General features: G+C 46.0%; 1 protein-coding gene across 1 annotated transcript; it reads right to left on the bottom strand.

Moving 5' to 3' along the window:
- Window positions 1–165: 165 nt before the first annotated feature.
- KNOP1 (lysine rich nucleolar protein 1) lies at window positions 166–24,923 on the bottom strand. The gene is made up of 5 exons (XM_072982322.2): window positions 24,716–24,923; window positions 17,396–18,731; window positions 12,975–13,043; window positions 5,254–5,331; window positions 166–2,732 (listed from the first exon to the last, which is right to left on the bottom strand). Exons 2-5 carry the CDS (start codon window positions 18,728–18,730, stop codon window positions 2,418–2,420), a joined length of 1,797 nt encoding a protein of 598 aa, XP_072838423.2. The 5' UTR covers window position 18,731; window positions 24,716–24,923; the 3' UTR covers window positions 166–2,417.

Raw genomic sequence — 24,923 nt, 5'->3', positions numbered from 1 at the left:
TTGTGGCATCCATGGAGCTGGTTCTCGAAAACCCACAAGCAAAGCAGGAAGGCAACAGCTCTTCAAGAGTGAAGAGCTGCTCCTCAAGCAATCAGTCCTGCCAGGCTTACTCTGAGGTTGAGCCCTTCAGCTGACCCAAAATATTTCAAAAGGGGTGCAAACAGATTTTTTTTTAAAAAAGGTAGCTTTTACTAGCTTAAATATGAAATCTACATTATTTGTTCACATTACAAGAAAGAAGTGACGTTTGTTTTGTTCTGCCCATAAAATGCTTCCCGTTTACCAGATGTCTGTTGAAAGGCCTCCTGGTAAAAGTCAGTGCTGATTGCTGAGCCCGTCCATTGCTGTTTCTAACATGGGCTTTCTGTAACTCCCAGTAGAATGCCCGCTCGCTGGGATTCTTCTAATCCCTGCACTAACAGCAGGTCAGAGAGGGAGGCAAAAGCTGCCACGTCTGCACGCAGTTGGCGCAAGGCAGCTGAGCTGGCAGGCGTTCCCCTGAGGATTCTGATTGCGCCTTCTGATGAATAGCCCGGGTAACCTTGGTTAGGATGCTGTCAGGTGTTAACTATTTTCTTGGCATTGTCTCTCCTCTGGCTTGTGACAAAGCAGCTTGAAATACTAAGGTCTTGGGCTGTGTTGATAGACAGCACCCTGCCACGTGACTTAAGAAATAAGGGTTCTTCAGCTTGCTGAATACAGTAAAATAAAATCAGTTGCCTGTAAAACAATAAAGGCAAGGAGTGACAGAGCATATGGCGTAAATCCCTAAGAAACCAGAATGAAGGAGTTTTAATCTTTCCTAGAAGTTGCTTTAGGATTCCTTTTGAGGTAGAAGAGTGTATGCATCTTAAAGTTGGAGCCCAGAGAAAAATGGCACATCTGGAATAGAATTCCGTTCATGGCTCATTCGGTCCATTCCAACCAACCTCAAATGAAATTTGGAAAGGGAGTCAGAGCTTCAACGAGAAATCTGTCACTGCCTCGCCCTGTCATTTAAACAGCAAGTGAAAGAAGGATGGCCAGGATCTGCTCTCAATCACCTGATTTTGGTTGAATATCAGGAAAAACTTTCCATTAGAAGAATGACAATGGAAACAATTACCTCGGGAGGAGGTGAGCCCTCCAGCACTGCAAGCATTCAAGAGAAAACTGGACACTCGTCTGTCAAAAATATTTTGATTTGGATTCCTGCATTGGTTGGACTCCATGGTATTCTGATTCTATGAGACTGCCTTAGTAGAGCTTGGAAAATGTACATACAAGCATGACGTCTATGCTAACTGGGGGATCCTGGAAATTGTAGTCTCAGATTAATTCTTACCAAGTGTTCCTTTTGAGACAAATTTGTTCAAAACATTGTTGGTTTCCTAGGAAAGCAGCGACATCTCATATGGCTTTGGCGTCTGGTGTCCTGGAAGTATGCCAAGTGTCTGGTCAAATCTGAATGGACCATTACATACAAAGCATGCCCACACAGGCTTTATTAGGCCTGTCAGTAGTGACACCAGAAACTGATCCACTGACCTGAAAGTTTTAAGGGTACTTACTTGCATTCAGGTTTTTCTGATCACTGGACAACAGATACGAAGCTCAAGCTGGCGTTTCATTTCTGCATGCTTCTGCTTGGCATTTTGGGACTCAAAACTCTGGACACTGTAAGTTTGGTTTCTGCTGCTTTTGCCTGCTTGCAGCCATAAGGGTGGAGGTTCGCTATTGGTGTTGGGGAATTTAGACCAGGCTAGAAAGAGGTTAAGTACAGTAGCCACTGTAACAAGTAGGGAGCAAAGACAAAATAATTCTCCAAATGGGAACTAAGATCCAGTTGCCAAGAGTTACTGTCTTTTCAAACAGTGGTTGTGAGAGGACACAAATGCCTCCAAATAGGGCCTCCGTCCCATTTAAGAATGAATTTTGGACAAGAGTGCAAGTATGTCAGATGCCAGTGACCATATACTCAGGAGTATATCCATGAAGATTATCAGTCACTCTTGAAGACGCTGCTTGGATGAAGCGCGAAACATTTCAACCTAACAAGAAAGAAGTCCAGTTGCCATGACTCAACGTCCAGGTATACTTGGGAGCTAAATATTTTACAACTATCAGGCAATACTGTATATGTAGAATTTTGGAACATTGCTTCTTGGTACTGTGATGCTGGCTTGGGGAGTTTGTATATTGTGCTCCTAAAAAAGTTACTTTTTCAAGGTCTAATACATCATGTAAGATGGGCATACACACCCATTGCCCACACAAGTACTCCTTTAAAACTGGCTGCCAAAAGTTAATGGGCTCAAATATTTTCACCTGTTCACAAATCACACAGCAGTAAAATTCCAACATTGGAGGGAGAGGTCAGGGTTTTTTTCTGTGTGAAAATGATGATTTTAAAAAATGCTTCTTGCTTCTCCAATAGGTCAGCCTTCAAATTTTATAGATTTTGAAGTGTATTTATCTATACGTGTGTAACTCTGGGCATCAGGCTGAAACCCAAGGCCAACGCCTCTGTGACACTTCCGGTGCACAGCCTTCTCAAATTCAGCCTCTAGGTTTTGATGCAGTTTTTCCTCCTTACTGCTGTCGAGCGCCATATTCGGTTTTGTGGCATGTGCTGGAGAATCCTGAATGGGCACAGAAGAACCTTTTTTGAAACCGCCCAGCAGCCGGAGGAACTTAGTTTTCCGTTCTGAATTTTCAAACGCTGCTGTGCCCCACTGGCCAAAATGGTCAACCTGAAGAGGAAAGGAAGAGGATTAATAGATGGCATGCAAATGAACTCCCTCAAAGTCAGAAGATGACTAGGATATGCATGGCCTCTCCTTCTATCTCCACAGCAGGCAACCGTGGCCCTCCAGCTGTTACCAGATTGCAACTGTCATCAGCCTTGGCTAGCAAAAGCAACCAGAGATGTTCGGAGTCACAATCAAACCACAGCTGGAGGGTTCCTCCCTGCTCTGGAGGAACAAACCAGCAAAGGATCCAGCCAATGAGCCACAGTAATAAAGCAGTAGAGGCATCAGAGCATGAAGATACACTTGGTCATAAGGCATGCAGAGATGCAAATCATGGTGGAACCCACTTGGAAAATAAGACCTCATAGAGTGGCTGTACATGTGAAAGGGGTTCTTCAAAAAGGATTGCCCACTATCGTATCATAAAAGGGCAACAAACAGTCACTGACATTGTTTTTATGGTAATTTTACTCCAATTATGGGATTTTCTACTTCCTGGTGGAAATCACTTAGCTTGTACATGCACCTTGCCTGGCAGAGGGGATGGGTAGGAAGATTTGGGGTTCTGCCTCCTGCAGCAGAACATCTTGGACCCTGTGTCACGGAAGCCCATAGATGTGAACTCATTCTTGCCAGTTTTGAAGGGATCTGGAACATTGAATCCCTGAACCCTAAGTTTTCCATAAAGGGTAGTAAGACACCGATGTCTCATGGTATGCTCAGTTTCTTTACCAGCTCCCTCTCGGCATTTTCACACACATAGAACCCATCAGCTTGCAAATAATTCATTCTTCCTGGTGGGGGTGAGTGGAGGAAGGGACTCGCACACAGGGCACAGAATAATATGGCAGGAATAATTACAGCTTTTTAAAGCTTGCAATGTGAGAGGGTAACTTTCAGCAGTTACCCAGCATTTCTTATTCTCTCCCTGCAATCCACCACTGCTTGCTCTTTGTGAAGCTCCCTAATTGGCTTTCATTGCATGCTTACTCTTTTAGGTGCCCATAAACCCTGACAGGCTGCCATCAAGTGACTGAGTTTCCCTGCTAGGAGGTGAGCTGTCAAATGAATCCAGGGCCAGAACAAAATTTTCACATTCAAAGTACATCTGGGAGTTAAAAAGCAGGTAGAGGGTAAAACTGGGTTGTTCCTGGCGTGTGGTTTTCAATAAGTGGACATAATCCTGTGACACATATTTCTAAAAAATAACACAAACCCTAACCTTTCTTCCAGGGTGGAATTCAAAGGAGACAAAGCATCTACTTTGAGGTTAGGGTTTTGCAACCTCCCATCCAAAGACTGATCCACACTCCTGCTGTGTTTCAGCAGACACACTTCATCTGTATCCTGACAGCTGATTATGTAGAATTGATATAAGGAGGCAGCAGGGTAGTGGCAAATTCTGAAGAGAAATTCTGAAAAGCTCATCACAACAGGAACCACTGGGACGACTACAAACAAGAGTCTAAAAGTATTGGTCGCTGTCTTGCTTCATATCAACAAACCAGTTCTGGTAGTTTCCATCTTCAGTAGGTGCTGATTTCTTGTAAATCTCTTGCATCTTAATTGTACTTTCAAGACCAAGCCACAGCCAAATACTTTGCATTAACAACAGGGACAACTCACAAAAACTTGGAAAACCCTACTTCACCCCTACTAGGTACTGTAACTATTGCAGCAAAGCTCATGAGGAATGTGAAGAGAGAAGATATGCCATTGTCCTTTCTAATTAGGAAGTGACAGTCCTGATCCTGTGAGCCCTGATTCCATTACACCACTATGTTGGAAATCCATCGGGCGAACAGCTAGCGCTCCTTGGCTTTCAACATCAGTGCATCATGCCCACTGCCACTTAAGGTGCTCCATTCATCTCCATATGGTGGCTTCTGGAACACAATCCCAAGGGCTTCTTGGCAAGTGAAGACTCCTCTCCCAAATCCCTCTCAGCAAACAAAATAAGCCTCGGCTTTAAGCCCACAGTAGAACCAGCTGGCTCATTTGTCAAAGCTCAAGGGGGCCAAGACCCTCAAAGAAGGCAATTTCCTTTGGCAATTAGTGCTGTTTGATTGTGTGGTCGGCTGAAGTCAAGGGAAATGACATCCTCCCCCATGTCCTCCATCTTGACTTCACTGACCACATTTCCAATCAGAGGGATGGGAGAAAGCCACGGTGCTTCTAATTAGCATCATAGTGACAGCTATGTCCAAGGGCTAATGCTATTTATATTCCACACTGAATAAAAAATACAGTTTCTGCAACAAACATATAACAGCTTATTCCCCAAAGGAAATAGAGGAGAAAATGCTACTTTCCAGGATTAATGACAGGAATTACAGCTCACTGAAGGTTGGAGTTTACTGGTCCGTCTTCAGCATCCCTAGGGAGTCGACTAATTTGTTCCATAGCATGACTTCAGGTTCCCAATCAGACCAGAAACTGGCATGCCAGACTCTGGACATGACTAGCATATCAAGCTGGCTGGAGGACAAAGCTGTATTCTCCTCACAGGATTTGCACTCACCGATTCCTTTTCTTCCTTGATGACTCTTGTTTTGCCCGATTCCCGGTCAATCTCTTCTTGGAGAGCCTGCCGCCTCAGCTGGAGTGGAGGAAGAAGACGGTGATGATAACATTTTTGTTCCCTGTGTGGCGAATGTTAACTAAACTAGTTACAGTAAAAGATAAAATGGCTTCAGAAGTGATAGAGGTTGGTTACTCTAGGGAAGGTGTATTTTTGATCTGAAATACAGTAAAAGATTATTTTGAAGACCACTTTGCACAAGGGGCAGGAGGATGGGAGGCATAGGGGGGCTGTGCTTGATCCATTTTTCAGCACCCCAGATGTCCAAAGCTCACACCTATCTCTTTTTGGGAAACCCACTCACTTCCATAAAAAAAAATGTTTAGACCCCATGAAATTTTGTGTTTGTATGCAAAAATGCCAAAATAAACTTACAATTGAAAATATCACCCGCTGAAGGCTGTTGGGGCCACAATTCTCCATACTGGGGTTGATTCCCCCCTCCCCAAAAGATCAAAGCAGAGCCTAGGGGACGACAGGTGGCCTGCATGATTCTCACCTCTGTTTTACACAGACAGAATTTCCAGACAGAAGTGGACCGGTCTGCCAGCTGAAGACGCACCACAGAACCCCACTCCCTAGCACACCCAAGGAGAACAAATTGCTTTAGAGGAGCAAAACCGGTTATAGGATACCCACAACGCTCCTCTCTAGTAATACGGGAATGGTCACAGGGTTCAGAAGGGACGGCCACTGTTCTTCCCAGCACCTGCCACCTGAGGCAGCTATCTTACTCTTCTTAAGCGCAGGACTGGGCCTATTTCCAAGGGCATGAGATTTCACCCAAATGAACAACTGTTGTAAATAAAGTACAGAAAGAGCCAAGAAGTGGCAAAACACACAAAAAGAATGGTTCTTCTTCGTGGCCTCTGTGAATACACACATATGGGTTTAGTCTGCGCCTGCGCTGACATTCTCGGAGCATTCTAGAGCTAAAAGTGACAATTTTATGGTGTGATCCCCCATGAGGCACAAGCTCCTCCCACCCAAGATTCCCCTCAGTTCCTTTTTTCCGCCGTGCTGTAAAGTTCTACAGAGCATAGAGCTATTTCCACAGGGTTTTTTTCCTTTAGCTTATTGATCAATTCCCTCTAAATTGGATTCTTTCCCTTCTCAATTATCTAATCTATGATCCCCCGTGAGTTGTTTTCTTTTTTGCTTGCCAGCTATTTGGCTTACCGCCCCTCCCCCGCACACACACACAGCTCAACTGTTTGCTTCTTTCTCCTTTCCCGCCTTTTTTGGCCTACTCATTTTGACTCTCAGGCACATTAATGATTTTCTGCCTGAGTAAGCTACATCTTACCCAGTTAGGTGCAGGCCGCAGTAGGGGACCCGACAATGCCAAGGAGTCCTTAAAATCTAAGTCTACATCAACAGAGGAATCCTCGCCAGAGGCTAGCGAATTTGCCTCTGAGGAGACGACGTGCCAGCTCTACCTGCACAGACTCTGGGATCGTCTGATAGCCTCCCTGCTCCAGCTGGCCATTCAGTGACTGCGCTACCGTCCAGTCCGGCCGTGGCCCTTTTAGCCCTACATGAGGGCGGGCATTTGATGTTCCTGAGTTGGAGCTTAAGTCTCTCTATCTCATGAGGAGAGGAGAGTGAAAAGGAGGCATGTCTCACCACACCATCTCTCTGAGCAACCATGAGAGAGACTGGTGATGGATGATTGTTTCAAGGGGCTTGTTCAAGGGACCCTGCAGGAGTTAGGGCTCTGTTGCCCTGTCCCTAGGAGAAGAAGGGCGTCCTGTTGCCCCGGTCACCTTCCCTGACTGTCAGTGATTCCTCCTGACATGGGAAGCGCCTCTGTGTGTGCGCGCCGCACACCAACCCTCCTTCGCGCGCCTGCTCATGTAGCTGCGACTTCTGGAGGGAGCTGCACACCGAGGCTGTAGATGTGCCAGCAACATATGGTAAGGCTTGGGTTTTCCCTTTGGGGATGCAATGGGCCCCTTCAGCACCTGCGGCTAGCCCTGCATGTCAGTGCTTTGCCTGTCTGGGGTAACGCCCTTGGGTGTTTGGTGTATTCGGCCTGATTTATCAGAGGCCTTGTTCACGTGGCTGCTATTTCCAAAACCAGGTGCCGAGGTGAAAGCTTTCTGGCAGCACTTGACAGCCCTAGTTTGCCTCTGAAAGGGGGGGGGGCTGCAACAACTCCCACCACTACCCCTGCTAGTCGGTGATATTCCTGCCTGGGGTAGCACCTGCTGGTGGCTGTTAATTTGGCACAAAACAGCCCTCTTTATCAATGGGCTCGCTCACAAAGTAGCCTGCGGCCCTGTCTCAGCTGCCAGTGCCCGCATAGGCTCATAAGGAAAGGACTCACAAGGGTCCACCCGAGAACCCTGCCACTGTCTGGTAAGTCTGGATAATTTTCCTCAGGTAGGTCCTGTCACACTGACAAGGTTGCGTAGGACCAGTCCCTTTTGTTTGGGATAGGAGCTATGAGCTCTTGGCCACCATCACCATCCCGCTCTACCTGGCATCGTTCTGAGCCATGGGCTATGGAGTACTTTATGCCTCCACATGCGCTTTACGGATGTAGTGCTCCTTCGAACTCGGCTCTGGCATCATAATGTTTGGAGCCTTGATCAAACCTGCTGTTAACCCATTCAGGTTTGAGACTCACATGAGTCGCTGGGGGGTGGAAGAGTTTCCGACCAATCTTCCTACACCCCTCTCGGTTGTCACAGATGTTCACACTCCTTTACTGTCAACAGATGAGTTCTTTGGTCGGCGTTGTTATTTGTTTTTGGTCGCCGTGTAGCCACGTACTCCTCTGCCATGAGGGCTTATCACCACTTATGGAATTTGGTTCTGCCCACCCTGCAGGTAGCTCATGTGCACGCTTACAGTTCAGGCCTTCCACATCACTGGGAGGCACTGTTGCAGGTGCATCACAAGCGCACTGCTGCTTGATACGCCTAAAAACCAGTGTCTAAGCAACTGACAGGTTAGGACCTGCCTTTTGTTGGTGTATGGCTTTTTAGCCAGAAAAAGGTTGTTATTTTTGATAACCTGCTCAGGCTCTAGGTGACACATTCATTGTGCTGTAACATCTGCAAGTGCCTGAAGATGTTCCCATCAGCCTATGGCATTCCAGGAACGTTAAAAGCCTCAACCCCAAAGTTACCAGCTGCCGCCCCTAGACATGTGGGGAGGCAGTGCCTTGACTGGCAGAACTGCTGGTAGGACTGCAAACTGAGCGGGCTCTTTACTTCTCTGCTGTTGACCAGTCAGTCCGTTTGACTTCTTTCTATCATAGCTACCAGCTTTGCCACTATCTTGAATCCATTAGGATCGACCTCAACATGGAAAAAAAAATTGTTCTTTTTCTCTACCATACAACACTTTGGCAGGAAAAGATGCTTTCCAAATTCCAATCCATCTCGTGTCAAGGCACATTATGATCGAGCGCGACCGGTCCTGGCTTCGAATCTGCCAATTCTGGACATAAGCTCGGATCTCACTCCTTGAACGAATCTCCCTCCAAAATGATGCGATCCATTATCATCCTCTGTCACCTTCAGTGTGCTTCTTTTCATTTGCACAGCTCACTTCTCGGTTCACTGCATCCCGTCTATTGGGAATGGAGGAACCGCCTTTTCCAGACCCAGCCATCACTTAGCTGAGCACTTACACTAAATAAATAAATAAATAAATAAATAAATAAATAAATAAATAAATAAATAAATAAATAAATAAATAAATAAATAAATAAATAAATGCTTGCACCAAGCCACTTCCTATTAAAGATCTAGGAAGAATGTATCACAGGTACAAGGTACGAGGAAATGACATAGAAATTTTGGGATGACTCCAGTCCCATTTCTATCATCGTAGAACAAATTTATTCGAAACGAGAAATGATTTCCCTGAACCCTACTAATAAGAATACAGAAACATTGATGTCTTTGGCAGGGAGACTTATTCCCTTCATTCACTTCTGCTCCATGTGGCCAACTATCAATCACAATAGGCGCCTACCTGGAGCAATTTTGGTCTCAAATTCTACCTCTCTTGAAATTCTTGCTCTGAGACCACGACTCTAGCAAAGCAACACAGGATTGCTGCTTGACATGCAAAGGGCTTCAACTACTGTCGTATCCTTAGTATCTGTAGAAGGCTCACCTAGTCACGATCCACTGGCTCATCAAGGACACATAGGACAGAATTGAATGTCTTCCATTACATGGTACCAGTCTCTTCAGTCTTAGACTGGTGACACTAGAAATATTATTATTATTTACACAGAATAGGAAAACAGCTAAATTATATATGGGCCGACAGCTCTTTCATCCCTCTTTCAGTTCTACCCATAGTCCTTTCAATCATGTCTGGAGTTTCAGCCTCCCAGACATTTCGGTTCATACAAGAATGTCACCACATCTCTCAAGGTTACGTTATATAATTGTCTTTGTTCCCCTTTGAGTAACGTTAGACTCACTCTTTTTGTCTATATCCTCCAGGAAGAGACCTCTGCCTCCTGGGCAAACATGCCATAATCCAAGTTCCTACATCTGGCTTATGCATGGCTTCTACTTCTGTGCTATTATATCCATAGAAAGGACGGAGGCATCCGTCCCACCCTTGGTCTCAGAAATCTTTTCATGTGTATTCTACCGTAAGTTTCAGATTCCAGCCTCAACACTATTATCTAATCAGTAATTCCTAAGGTTTCACTGCCATTCAATTTTTCAACATTTGCAAGGTCTTTCAGATGGTACAGGACATCAGTTTGATAATAACCTTCCTCTGCGAGATATGGACATCTACCTGTACTGGTACTATAGCGTATGTTTTTCTAAAAAAAAAAAAAAAAAAATACTAGCAATCATCTCCCCAAATTCATTACCTCCACGGCTTCAGTGCTAAACCAATCCAAACTCAGCCTCGAACCACTCCAATAGTGGTATCTTTTCTTTTTGACCAACTAGAGGATCCCTAATCCAAGTACCTGCAAGTTCGGTTCTATCACCATTGGAAAGTATCGACCTTCAATGTACGCCAACTGGGGTCCGTACGCCAACTGCAGGTTTTATTGCTCCTGTGCAGGTGCAGACGGAAACACTGTCGGGGACATATTCATATGGCAGTGGACAGGGAATTTGCCATAACTCTTCCCTCCGATACATTTCATTCTACGGAGAATCTTCGATCACCATCATTCCTAATCAAATGCGATCCAAATACCTCCTTGAGGTACTTGGTTCTAGTTTGCCTGTCTCAGATCAATATAGACAGACACATGTCAGTTCCCTCTGGTTTCTCACCTCCTAACTTCCATGAACTTGGCAACCTGGGAAATACTCCCACTTTGGCATCAGTGCTCGATCGAGCTCAAAAACCATGAACTCGATGTCGATGTGTAAATAAATAAATCTTTATTAAATATATTGAAACAAAGAGCTACCTTACCAACTTTCTTAGAAACTGTTGCCTACTTGGCTTTCTGTTTATGCTTTAAAATGTTATATATCTGCTATTGTTGCCCATTAACCAGATTATTCTGGTACGTAGGACTTTTGTCTCACTCTAGGGTCAAACATCTTTTCACAGGACTCAGTACCACCCGTCCTCCATGTAAACGCATTGTTCCTCAATGGTCTATAGATTTCTAAATTCACTCATGTGCCTGCCATTTGAGCCCATTTTCTCTTCAAATGCCAAATTACTTACTTTGAACAGCCTTCCTAGTGGCTGTCATATCTGCCAAGGGAACACGTGAAATAGCTGGATTGTGATTCAATCCACCTGTTATTCAATTTTCCTGATAAAGTGACTTCCTACTTTAATGTCTCATTCCTGACGTATTCGACTAATTTTCATGTTTATCTGCTACATCTTACCATCATTCTTCAGATCACCATCATCTCCTTTAGAGCACATGCTCCACAATATTTATGTAAGATGCTCACCAGCATTTTCTCTGGACACTACCAGAGTGTCAGGCTCTTTTGATGCTTTCATTCTTTTCATTTCAAAAGTCCAGTTTCTTCCTATCCATTTCTAGATCGATGGTCCAGGCTGTATCTATGGCTTGCCAGCGGTCAGACGAGTCACCGTCTAATTAGCTTTAGCCTCGCTCCACGGAGTGCTGTCTACCTCGGCTGCATCCAGAGTAGAATCGAGACTCTCGACATCTACCGTGCACCAATATGATCCATGCCATCTACCTTTGCAGAGCAATACTGGCTACACGTAGGTACATGCAATACCACTGGATTTGGCAGAAATGTGATGCCATCCTTCGTACCGTGACGTCCCACCTGCCAATAAGTAAGCTTGCCAGTCACCCATATGTGTGTATTCACAGAGGCCACGAAGAAGAAAGAAAGGTTACTTACCTGTAACCATGGTTCTTCGAGTGGACCTCTGTGAATTCACACTACCCACCCATCCTCCCCTCTGTCGTCACGGGTATCTTATTGTTGTATAACTCTCATGCCCGGCGGACAAATTGCAGGAACTGAGGGGAATCTTGGGTGGGAGGAGCTTGTGCCTCATGGGGGATCACACCATAAAATTGTCACTTTTAGCTCTAGAATGCTCCGAGAATGTCAGCGCAGGCGCAGACTAAACCCATATGTGTGAATTCACAGAGGTCCACTCGAAGAACCATGGTTACAGGTAAGTAACCTTTCTTTTTTTGGACCAAGAAATTGGGTGTCCTTGGCAGAGACGATGCTGCTGGCAACAGATGCTCTAAAACTATGTCCCTAAAGCCAGAGGTGGGGGCAACCTGCACTTTGAGCCCCTTTGCCTCCGGCTACTCCAGTTTCAGCATTCTCTTCCATCAGAGATGGGCAACCCTCCCAGTGGCCCCTAGAAAGAGTTCCAGAAGGCTTAAAATATCAGTATCTTTTTTGGACAGAGCTGTCTGTAGCTCTCTCCCCCCCCCCCCCCCAATTATACAATAAAGCTGTTTTCGTTTTGTCAGGCTTATCAGTCAGGCCTGGAACCCAGAAAATAGGAGCTGGATGAGAACATCTCAGCCCAAATGAGCACTTGAGGTGAGAGGGAGTCTACAGAAATGACAAGATGCTTGGAACATCTTCTGGCAAAACAAAGCTACCATGCACTACAGGTAGTTCAGGCAGCAGACCCCACCCCCCAAGATAAGGATCCAGGGTCATAAGTGACCTCTTAGATAAAGTATCACTTCTTGATTCACTTTTCAATTTATGGAGGATTGCGCACTTCCTCCAATCTCACACAAACAAGCTCTACATCTAAGCTATTTGGGTCAAAGAATCATGAAACTCATTTGATGATGGTTATTGTAGGCTTTTTGGGCTGTTCTGACTCCGGTCTTCTGAAGATGCTGGCCACAGAGACTGGCGAAACATTAGGGAAAAAAATCTCCAGAATACGGCCAAACAGCCTGAAAAACTTACAACGACCATCAGATCCCGGCCATGAAAGCCTTCGAGAACATCATTTGATGATCTTGAGCTATTCACTCTTTCTTAGCCTGATGTACCTCACAGGGTGGTTGTGAGGAAAAACTGGAGGAGAAGAACCAGTGAGGAAGAGAACTTTAAAGTCATGGGAGGAAAGAATATAAAAAATAAATCAAAGAACATCATCCAAACCAGCCTGACACATGGCACAATCTTAAGATTCCAACACGCAAGGGAAATAAAGTAAGACAGTACCTTGTCTATATTGACTTCATCACAGTTTCCTTTCTTAAATGCCACAACTTTTATTTCATCTTCCTGCTCCTATAAAATAAGAGCACACAACACAGGGAATGACTTGCGCTCAACAGTGAGAGGAGAACATCTCCCAGAAGCTGACAAGAACGTTAACCGATGCCAGAGAAAAGAAAAGGGCCCAGACCCTTCTCCCCTCAATGGAGATGTTACAAATAAGTAAGGCCCGACTAGGACTGCCCCTTCTCCAAATGTACTGGCTCCATTAAGATGATTATATACTATATTTTAGATGAGAGACAGGCATGTTTTGTTATGTTGGATGGGTGGGGGCTCTTTCCAGCCCAAGGATTCTCCTGGGGCCATACGAAACGGATGTTCTTTTAAAACAAAGGATGAGGGCACAGGGTTGCTAAATGCACTTCCTCAGTGGTCCAAATATGCATCCTACATCCTTTGCAGCCCCCAGAAACCCACCCCCGCACTCTCCAAATATCAAGAAGTCCCTTTGTTTTTTCCGGTGTCCATAGGGGCAATATTGCCATATTTTGAGGTCCTTCTGGCCCCTTTCCTGCCACGCCCCCAATTTTTTAAAAAATGGTTGGGGGGCAGCACTGGAGGGCCTTTTCAGTTTTTTATGTGTCTTTTTTTCAGGGTGGGAGTCATTGGAACAACCCTCCAAGATCCAGAGATGGGCATGTGTAGCCACCATGTATCTGGAGGTCAACCACCCCTGCTACAAAGTATTTTTTTGCCTTTTGGGTGGATAATTGTCCCTGGACTATTTTTTTAAAATAATGTATTATTATTATTTTGTGTGTGGGGTGGTGGTGGTGTTTTAAATTTCTTGAGGACTGCAAAATACAAGCCTTGGGAGAGGAGGAAAGGGTCTCTCCTAGATGGTTCTGAATGTGCTGTGGGAAGTTCTCATGTCAGTCTGAGTTCCCTCCCCTCCCCTCCCCTCCCCTCCCCTCTCCTCCTTGTAGGCTGGTCAAAGCAGGAGTCAAAGCATCCCTCCTCACTTGAGAACCACCCAGCGCTCTTTCTTCCACGCTAAGCTAAAGAGCAGTGGTTTGCTCTAACCAGAAGGGAAGTCAACCAAATCAGGGCCAAACTGGGGCATGATAACCGGAGGTGCTCTTTAGCCTGTCCACCATGAAATCCATTTCTCCCAGACTGCGGCTGGTTCAAAGCTGAAGTGGAAAGGTTCACTTTCCTCTTCCTGTATAGAAAGCAAAAGGAGTGCCAGCCCCCAAGTCTGGATGGAGATTATTCCCAGTCGACTAATCCATGGGTTACAACATACATGGGGAACTGGCAGCCCATGGCTGGGCTCTAGCCAAGTGGGTCACTCCATCCAGTCTGCCCCCTTTCCTCCCCCCCACCGCAAACAAACAGCTTGGGGAAAGCGCTGCTTCTCCCTAGACAGCCTGCTGCCTTTCTGCACCATGTGCTAAGAAAGGAAAACCTTGTTCTCAACACACAGCATGGGGGAAAAAAGCAAACTGGTCCAGGAAATCCAGAGGCCTGCTCTCCCTAGGCAGTCCGTCCAGAGAAGGCAGAGGATAAGGAAAGGTTTGCCCTCTCTGCCCACTGCCGTCCCAATATAATTCTCTGCGTCAATTAGACCCGTGTGTGTGTGTCTATGTGTGAAGCATCTGAGTGGCTCCAGAACTGGCTAACTGCAGCAAAAACGTTCCCTTTATATTAATTGGTTTGGTAAGGGGCACGTGTGCAGCCTGAGTAAAAAATGACAGAAGTCTATCAGGCTCTGTTTTAGCATGGAGAAGGTTGCCAGCGAAAAGAGGCGGCGAGAATGTCACCAACCCAAGCGTGAAATGAGCAAGGATGGCCAAGACAAGACGGTGATTTGTAGCACACGCACGGGCAATTGGGAAAGAGCAATGGGTTTTGCTCAGCGGTAGGAATCCAGGCCTAGTTAGGGTCTGGGTGCCTTTACCTCCTTGCAGAATCACCCGCAAACCCTGAGTAGATGCAGCTTTAGGCCAACTTCCACCCAACAAGCTTCAAACAAGCCTCTTCCTTTCTTTTACTCTCTCATCCTCTCTCTCTGACAGAAATGCACACCGTTTCTCTGAAAGCAAAATGCACTAGCACCGACGTCTTTAGGGAATCTACATTTTACGAGCATTATAAGAGTTTAACAAAATTAATCGGCAAATTAGAAATCCCTTAAGAGGTTCACAATGGCAAGACCTCGCCTCCAAGTTATATATTTTCTGCAGCTTGTCTAAAATTCCAGGCTTCTGCACTGGCATCAGCTCTCAAACCTCCAAAAATTTTTTGAGAAAACAGAATGGAATTGGGCAACATGAAGAAAAACAAAAAGCTCCAATGGCAAAGAAAGCATGCGAATATGTGAACAAGAAACTTCAGCAGCAGAGGCTGCATCTTCTGCATCCCCGTCTTCAGCCTGTGTGACATCAGAGGGCCATGCCTCCCTATGCCATGGATGCTTTGGCCAGGGACCCAGCTTTGCTACCCCTCCTTGCCTGCTGGAAGAAGAGAGAAAGAGCAACAGATTCTTGCTAGTGGTTACAGGATCTGGCTGGGCGGAGGACAACCAAGAGCGAAGCCCTGTCATCAGCCTCTGTCTGCCAGAACTGGCTGAGCCCTGACCCAGGGATTATGACATATTTTGCAAGGGCCAGCTGATGTGCAGCTGGTATTCCTCTTCCTCCCTTCCCCACCCAGGGAAAAGAGGCACAATGTGTATTGTAACATGGAACACAGTTTTATAACACAGAACAGAGCCTCTGTACACAACTCAAGTGTTAGGTAGTTTCACATAAGAACCTGTGGTGCCATCTAAGGGATTGGCAAGGATGGGCAACATACAGGATGCAAAGGGCCCCCTTCCCTTCTTGTGCAGCCCCCGGGCCCTTCCACGTCTCACCTTGGGACTCTAGAGTTGACTCACTTCTTACCTGCCATCTTAAGGGCAGAGAGCTGCTGCACTTTATTATTAACTTAGAAATACTAGACAAGCCGAAACAGGACTGCCCAGATGCTCATCATAACGGCTCCTTAGAATGCTCTTTGCTCTTTTACCTCTTGCAGCGCCTAACTCTGCAAATGCAATTGACGGCTCCTCTCAAGCTTTATCTTGTCTCTGCACACATGAGCGGCTGCAGATGGCCGAATCATAGCCAGCAGGCAAATAGAATTTAATTAGAACATTTATCCCTGCAATAAAACTACCCTGTCTTTCAAAAGGTCAAAGGGAAACACCTAATAAAAAAATGACAACCCCAAGGGCATCACATGTAAAAAAAGAGAGCATACAATGAATAATGGATACATATAGACACCATCCAAAGCACGCTGATCTCCTGGAAGTGCCGGCGGTTTCCCTACTGCCAACTATGTAATAGCAACATCCTTTCTACTCAAAAGCTGATGCTCACTCTTAGCCAGTGTCATAGAAATGGTTAAAGTCAATCCAGGACTTGGAAAAGTTCGTTCACTGGATTAGAAAGCTCAGAACTCCCCTATTAGTACAGCTATTTTTCAGTTGAGGAATATTTCCAACCTCTGAACCACCCTCCAAGTGGTGCCTTCCAGCTGTGTGGACTGCTCCTAGCCTGGGTCCCAGTCGGCCAAAAGTTCTTCTCCAGGAAAACTCTCTTCCACAACACCAGTTGCTCAGCATTCTGTAAACATGCTACGTCCTTATTGTGCTGCACAGGGTAACCTTCACTTGCTGTCCCCCCAGAAAAAGGACCCCCTAAGAAACCTATTCAGAATATTTGGAACAAGAAGCAGGGAATACTGTAGTATGCCTGTGAGATTCCTTCCTCTTGTACCTGGATAGTTCAGTTTGTTTGCATAATGAGCAAATGAGTATGCTATTCATATATAGATTATACAACTTGGTATCAGTGTTTCTCCAGGAGAAATCACCGAAGACACAAGGGTGGTTAGAATACTGGACTAGGGACATGTGGGTTCACATCTCCTCTTAGGTATGAAGTCCACTAGATAACCTCAACTTTTCTCCCAATCTACTTCACAGGACTGTTAAAAACAAAATAAGATGTGGGAGTAGCTAAGAACAGACCATGTTCCCTCTAATTTTCTGCCAGCGCAGGCTTGGGCATCTCCCCCCCCGCCCACATAGGGTTCCAGCCAGGATACGACCTTGATGAATAAAGTGGTATCAAACTGCTTTAACTGTGCCGTGTGTGTGACTGCTGATATATTTTTGAAAGTGTACATGTACATGCATACATACATACATGTCTACATATGTGTATGTACACTTTCAAATCAATTATGTTTAAGTTCCACAGAATTCCAGCCAATTGTGGGCTGGTTAAAACATGACCAACTTAGGTCTGGATCCAACCCACAATAAATCAATAAGAAATGATGAACAGCATTTTGTACTGAGAATCTACCTTTCCTTCTTTTTTAAACTTTGCTTTCTTCAACTTGGGCTCCCCTTCTGTGTCCTCCCGGAAGCCTTCGCTCTCCCTGTCTTTTCTTTTCTTCTTTTTCTTCTTCTCCTCAATTTTGCCATCGCAACAACTTGCTGTGTGAACTTGTAGCACTCTGAATTTTTTGACTTTCTTTTTCTTTCCCTCCTCTCTCACATCTTTCAAAAGAGCCAGATGATTGCCTACAACTTTTGTTTGGATTTTGTTCTTCTTAGTCACCTTGCCCTCTCCATCTGCATCTGGGATTGGATCCATTTTGTCCTCAACAATGAGCAGTATTTTCTTAGATTTGGGTTTTAAAGAATTTTCATTAGAAACAGATGAACTATTTTTCTGGCTGCTCGCTGATGTTACAAATAAAGCAAACGTTTCTTTTTCCAGTTTCTTTTTCTTCTTCTTCTTCTTTCTCTGCTTTTTTGTGATTACATTGGTTTCTTCTTCAGACACCTGCATTTCATCCTTCTGCTGTTGTTTACATCCTGAAGTTCTCCGTTTGCAATACTGTCCTTGGTCAAAGTGGCTCTCAGTGCTGGCAAGCCCTTCTTCTAAAATGTCATTGCTGCCCTCTTGACTGTCCACTGACTTCAAGCAGAATGCAGCCTTCTTTTTCCGGACAATGTCACCTGCACAGTTTCGGACACTGGTCCATCCCTTTTCCCTGCCAGAGAACACAGTGTCCTGGAAAATAACTTTTGGCTTTGAGGAGATCTCTTCTGGAAACTCATCCTCAGTGTCTCTAATATGTGACATCAATGGGCAAGTGTGTCTCCCCTTTTTCCCCGCCTTCTTTTTCTTCTTCTGCTTTGTAATAAATGTAACATCATCTCTATTGCTGGCAGAAACAGTCCTTTTGCGTGCCAACTTAATGAGAAAATTGGTTCCTTGCTGCTCTTCTGGTAGCCCTTCGCAAGCAACTTCATAATCGCCCTCTCTTTCACAAGAACGCTTTCTATCTCCCTTTTTCTTGACCATCTCAGGTATTTTTCTGCTGTCTGTTAAAGATTCTGATTCTGTGCTGCTTTCTGTTATAATGGGAAGGTTTGCACATGCTCCGTTCTTTAATTCAGAAGCTTTCTTTTTCTTCTTCTTGGTACCCTTCTGGTCTGGATATTTTTGTTTTTCCAAATGTTTCTTTTTCTTCACCTTGCTGCTGCTTTGTAAATCAGAAAAGCCCTCACTCTCATAATTTTCATCATCTTCTATTGTAATCATTTCGTTTCCCGCAGCAGCCTTAACTTTAGTTGTTTTCTGCACAGCTTCTTGAGAAATGTTCTTCTTTGAATCCTTTATGGCCATTCTGGAAAAACAAAATGCCACCACATAAACTGGGGGGTGGGTGGGGTGTCTACTCTTAAAGTCCATCCTATCCAGTTCATTCCCTGAAGAGGACTGCAAAAACTCAGTTTGTATAGAAACCTAATCATCTGTAACAAAAGGCCCAAACAAAGAGTGTAGGAAACCCCTTATCCCATAAGAAATTCAAAAATACAAATTTTCCCCTCTCCCCCGCCACACACATAGCAATATGTTAAACTTACGGGCTTATCACTTAGTTAGATGCATTCAATAAACAGTATTTGGATTTTGCATTTGGTGTTCTCATGGGGAAACAATAACTTAATACAGGACAAATAAAGTGGCCAAATAATTTGGGCAGGAAGATGCAAATGACTTTTATGTCAAATCCTTTTCCTTAGAAGTTCAAAACAGCATAACAGAACTCCCTCATCTCTACCACTCCAAATGTTATCTTTGTAATAGCCCAGCGGAGACCAGGATGGGATGAATAGTCCAGAGTTAACCACAAACTTCATGGCTGCATGGGGAATCAAATAAGAGCTGCCGCCACCTCACATTTTTAACCACAATATCACACCAGCCTAGTTTAACCATACAGTTCTCCAATCTGTACACTCAGACTTTGCCTATGAGCATAACTATTCTTCAGCATGGTCTTTAAAGAAAGGAAAGTGGGGCACAATTATTTCTCTACTTCATCTGATTCCAGACGACTCCTTGCTTCCTATCAATCTGATCTAACCCCAGTCCTGTTTCACTGAGTAATACTAAGTCCATCCATGATGTAATTCTGGATGAGGGGGCTGACCTGGCGTGCATTACTGAGACCTGGGTGGGAGAGGAGGGTGGTGTTCCCCTCTCCCAGCTGTGTCCGCCTGGGTACTCAGTCCAGCACCAAGGTCGCTCAGAGGGTCGGCGAAGGGGAGTTGCTATAGTCTATAGGAGTTCTATCTCCTTGACCAGGCTTCCTATCCCTTTGAGGGGAGGTCTTGAGGGCCTGTATTGTGTGTTGGGCTTGTGAGACAGATTGGGGATTCTGTTGGTATACCGCCCACCCTGCTGCGTACCAACAGTCTCCCTGCCTGAGCTGACGGAGGTAGTCTCGTACCTGGTGTTGAGGACTCCCAGGCTGTTGGTGCTGGGGGACCTCAACATTCATGCTGAGGCTCCCTTGACTGGGGCGGCTCAGGACTTCATGGCCACCATGACAACCATGGGGCTGTCTCAATGTGTCATCAGCCCAACGCATGAGAAGGGCCATACCTTGGACCTGGTTTTCTCAACGGGACTGGAAGATGGTGGTTTGGATGTGGAGGGGTTGGTTGTGACCCCATTGTCATGGTCAGACCACTTCCTGGTCAAGTTTAGTCTATTAGCTTCTTCTTCCCTCTGCAAGGGTGGGGGATCTATTAAGATGATCCACCCTCGGAGACTAATGGATCCAGATGGATTCCTGAATGCTCTGGGGGATTATCCGTCAGATATGGTCGGCGCTCCTGTCGAAGCTCAGGTCACCCTATGGAATAAGGAGATGACCCGGGCTGTTGACACGATTGCGCCTAAGCGCCCTCTCCCTGCTCGCCGAGCCCAGACAGCCCCTTGGTATACTTCTGAACTGCGGGCGATGAAGCGAGAGGGGAGATGGCTGGAGCGCAGGTGGAGGAAATCCCACTGGGAGTCCGACCGAACACGACTTAGAGCCCATTATCGGGCCTATTTCGTGGCAATACGGCTGGCGAAACGGCAATACTTCTCCAGCCGTATTGCTTCCTCAGAATGTCGCCCAGCCGAGCTGTTTCGGGTGGTCCAGGATCTTCTTCAACCGGGAAATCCGGTGGAGGTCCTGGACTGCTCATCAGCTCGCTGTGATGAGTTTGCCATCCATTTTGAGGAAAAAATCGCTCGGATTCGCAGTGGGTTGGACTCCACAGTTACTGCAGAATCAGAGGATGTGCCCAGCGCACCGTGCTTTGGTCAGGTATTAATGGATGAGTTTCAATTGTTGAGACCTGAGGATGTGGAGAGGGTGCTTGGATCTGTCCGTTCTACCACAACTCCGCTCGACCCTTGCCCATCCTGGCTAATTAGAAGATCAGCCAGGGGGGTTCGTACCTGGGTCCAGGAGGCCGTGAACGCCTCTTTGAGAGAGGGAGTGGTCCCTACCACCTTGAAAGAGGCGGTAATTCGACCACTCCTTAAAAAGCCAAACCTGGACCCAAGGCTGGTGGCTAACTACCGACCAGTAGCGAACCTCCCTTATTTGGGCAAAGTGTTGGAGCGGGTTGTGGCTGGGCAACTCCAGGCGCTGCTGGATAAAACGGATTTTCTGGATCCATTTTAATCGGGTTTCAGGCCGGGTTTTGGTACAGAGACTGCCTTGGTCGCCCTGTATGATGACTTTTGCCGGGAGAGAGACAGGGGGAGTGTGACCCTGTTGATACTCCTGGACCTCTCAGCGGCTTTCGACACCATCGACCATGGTGTCCTTCTGGACAGGCTGGCTGGGTTGGGAGTTGGGGGCACTGTTTTACGGTGGTTCCGCTCCTTCCTGGCGGACTGTGTCCAGAGGGTGGTGCTGGGGGACAGTTGCTCTGCCCCATGGCATTCATGTCATGGGGTTCCTCAGGGCTCGATACTGTCCCCCATGCTGTTTAACATCTACATGAAACCGCTGGGAGAGGTCATCAGGAGGTTTGGGCTGAGGAGTCAGCAATATGCTGACACTCAGCTCTACCTCTCGTTTTCCACCAATCCAGGTGAGGCGGTTTCTGTGCTGAACTCGTGTCTGGACCTGATAATGGACTGGATGAGGGTCAATAAATTGAAACTCAATCCAGACAAGACGGAAGTGCTGTTAGTGGGTGCTTCGCCAGACAGGCTGGAGGGCCATCTTCCTGCCCTGAATGGGGTTACACTCCCCCTAAGGGACAGGGTCCGCAGCTTGGGGGTGCTCCTGGACCCCAGTCTAACACTGGAAGCCCAGGTGGACTTGGTGGCCAGGGGCGCCTTCCTCCAGCTGCGGAAACTATACCAGCTACGGCCCTACCTGGACGAGCGGAGTCTCATGACAGTTACACATGCACTGGTAACATCCTGTATAGATCACTGCAATGCGCTTTACGTGGGGCTGCCTTTGAAGATGGTCCGGCGACTGCAACTGGTTCAGAATTGAGCGGCGCGGCTGGTGAGTGGTGTGGCCGCCAGGGAACATATCAAGCCGATTCTGTATAAGTTACATTGGCTACCAGTTGCTGCCCAGGCCCAATTCAAAGTGCATGTTTGGACATATAAAGCCCTAAACGGTTTGGGCCCTGGATACCTGAAGGACCGCCTCCTTCCATATGAGCCTACCCGGCAGTTAAGATCTAGCCAGGGGGCCCTTTTGAAAGAGCCGTCCCTCAAGGAGGTAAGAGGAACAGCTTGCAGACAAAGGGCCTTTTCGGCAGCTGCCCCCAGACTATGGAATGCCCTCCCAACTGAGATTCGTCTGGCGCTGACACTGATGACATTTCGGCGCCAGGTCAAAACCTTCCTGTTCCAGAAGGCTTTTTAACTGAAATAATATTAGCTGTGGGTCTGATGGCAATTTTAATTGTATTTTAATTGCATTTTAATTGTACATATCTTTATTGAATTTTAAATGCTGTAAGCCGCCCAGAGACCTTTGGGTAGTGTGGGCGGCATATAAATTAAATTAAATTAAATTAAATTAAATAAATAAATAAATAGTTCTAAGGGCCATGAGGAGGTGGGCAAAGATGGGAGGAGCCGAGCTAAGCAAAGACAGCACGGGTTCTGAGCAGATCCCAGTATCATTGAGTGAGTTCTCCTATCCCAATAAGTTCCAGAGACTGGTGGATACTGGAGACAGCTGGCAGAGGAGAAAGCCTCTCCTCGCTACTTTTTGGCTATGAACAGGAAATAAAAGATGGTTGCTTTCTTTGTTTCGTTTGCTGTGTGGTCATGGGAAACCTGTATGTGAATAAGAATACTCACATGGGAACAGATATACAACTGGATATGCATTTCAGCCCTTGGAAAAGTTATACTTTTGCACAACAGTTCCCAGAATCCTCAGACAGCATGAACAGTTCTAGCCAGAAGACTAATTTTCCCATTCTTGATAACTCAGTGGTTTGGGCACCTGGCTGTGGAGCCAGAGGTTGGGAGTTTGATTCCCCCACTGTGCCTCCCTGATAGGGGCTGGACTTGATTATCCCTTCCAGCTCTGCAGTTCTAAGATGATGATGATGATCAGATTAAATATTGCATGCCAAAAGGGTAAAAACACCACCCTGATATAAAGCACTAGATCAGGAAAAAAACAATTGTTGCTGTGAAAGGGGGGGGGTCACAAGCACACAAATACAGGCATTATAAAGGAAGCTAATCATCAAGCAAAGCTCCAAGAAGTATTATCATTGGGTCTGCCAATTATACTTTAGCTGGAGAGATGTTTAGAAAACTGGGAGACTTTTGTTTCACAGAAAAACTAGCATCTGCCCATTTTGGGCTCCATTTAGAATTATATCCTCATTGTTTGCGGGTAACCCTGCAATTATAGAGGGAGTAATTGCATCTTTGCAAAGTAACAGAACAAACATGGCATTCCCCTTATGACTGTGCAGCGTGTTTCCTCTTCAGAGCCAAGTCTTAGCAAAGATGTAAATAAACAGAATAAAAATACAGTACCACCTTTCCTCTTGCCTAGAAAAAGTTTTGGGCAACTCATTCCTGCTGATAAGCCTAGCCAGGACACGTAGGTAAACTCATGGTCTCTTCTAGAAATGGATAGCTGGGATTACAAATTAAGACTAAACAAAACAGGTCACTGGCTTAGATGAACCACTATCTAATATGGCAGGGCTCTTCTGAGGTTCTTAAGACCCCACTTCCAATATTTGCATTTGGAAAGGGAGTGTCTTGCTGAGGTAGAACTTACTTCACTGGACACAGGGTGGGGGAGGATCCACAGGTATATTTTCTTCACAGGAAGATTCCTTCCAAAGGAGAAATACACCCTTGGATCTGATCCATTATGTCTGTTGTATTGCTAACCTGGTCTTCTCAAATTTAACTCCCCTCTCCATCTTCCACTGCCACAATAATCTTGTGAGGTAGATAAGGCCAATAGCAAGCGGGTCCTCAGTCATCCTATGGCCTTCATGGCTGAAAGGGACTATGAAACCTGTTTCTCTCTGACATTCTGCCCATTTACAGCATCACACTGGAGGAACCGCTGACTTCCTGAGGAATCTGTAGCCCTGTTTTGGCAAAACAAATGTGCCATCGGATCTGTATGTTGAAAAGGCTGATGGGTTGGAAAAAGCAGATTGAGTTGCATCCACCACCCACAGCAAAACAGCTTTATTACACTTAAAGCTCCCACCACGCTTCTGTTTCTTGGTTCTTCGCAAGGAAGCATTCCATGATCTTCAGCTATCCAACGTGATGTAATGGACGGAGTGATTAACTTTGGAGGCTTGGGTTTGAATTCTTGCTCAGCCACGGACATTCACTGGGGTGTGGATCTAATAAAATCACACATTAAATATCTCATTTAACTTGAACGCCCTATTAGGGGTGCTATATAAAAGAACTGCTGGATAGCTTGGTGGTTTTGGCATCTGGCTGTGGAGGCAGAGTTTGGGAGTTTGATTCCCCCACTGGGCCTCCTTGGCAGGGGCTGGACTGGATGACCTCTAGGGCCCCTTCCAGTTCTGCAGTTCTAAGTCAGTCCCAACTTGACCGCACGTGGCATGATTTTCTACCCCATGGAAGTAATCTGTGGTCTTCCAGGTGTTATGGCGCCTCAACTCCCATCAGTATTAGACAGTGCAGCTAATCACTAAGCATGATGGGTATTGTAGTTCAACCACAAGGGAAGCCCCACGAGTTGGTCCCTTCCTCTTCTTTAATTCCCAACCCTTTGCTTGTTATCTGCCTCAGATAACAAATACTCACCGCCACACAAATACTCACCGCCGGGGTGGGGGTCCCAGGAAAGGTGAAGGGGGTTCAGAGAAGAGAGTCTTTTCTCCTCAGCACCGAGGGAGCCTCGACGCTGTTAAGACGAAAGGGCTCCCAGTTTCTTAGGCGAGCTCGGAGCCACGAAGCCTTGGCCTAAAAACCCCGTCCTCACGCCGACCAGCTCCCGCATCCCGTAAGGCAGGCGCCTTTCCCGGCCCTT

Source organism: Pogona vitticeps, chromosome 13 (assembly GCF_051106095.1).
Source record: "Pogona vitticeps strain Pit_001003342236 chromosome 13, PviZW2.1, whole genome shotgun sequence".
Lineage (NCBI taxonomy): Eukaryota > Metazoa > Chordata > Lepidosauria > Squamata > Agamidae > Pogona > Pogona vitticeps.
The sequence above is the reverse complement of the archived record's forward strand: the minus strand, read 5'-3'. Positions and strand labels throughout refer to the sequence as shown.

What these genes read in the sequence shown, in the direction of transcription:
- KNOP1 (XM_072982322.2), bottom strand. Translation starts at nt 18,730, where the DNA reads ATGGCCATAAAGGATTCAAAGAAGAACATTTCTCAAGAAGCTGTGCAG. An exon ending in ATGAAGTCAATATAGACAAG is followed by an intron (nt 5,332 to 12,974) that starts GTACTGTCTTAC and finishes CCTCCACTCCAG; the next exon opens with CTGAGGCGGCAGGCTCTCCA. An exon ending in TCAAGGAAGAAAAGGAATCG is followed by an intron (nt 2,733 to 5,253) that starts GTGAGTGCAAAT and finishes TTTCCTCTTCAG; the next exon opens with GTTGACCATTTTGGCCAGTG.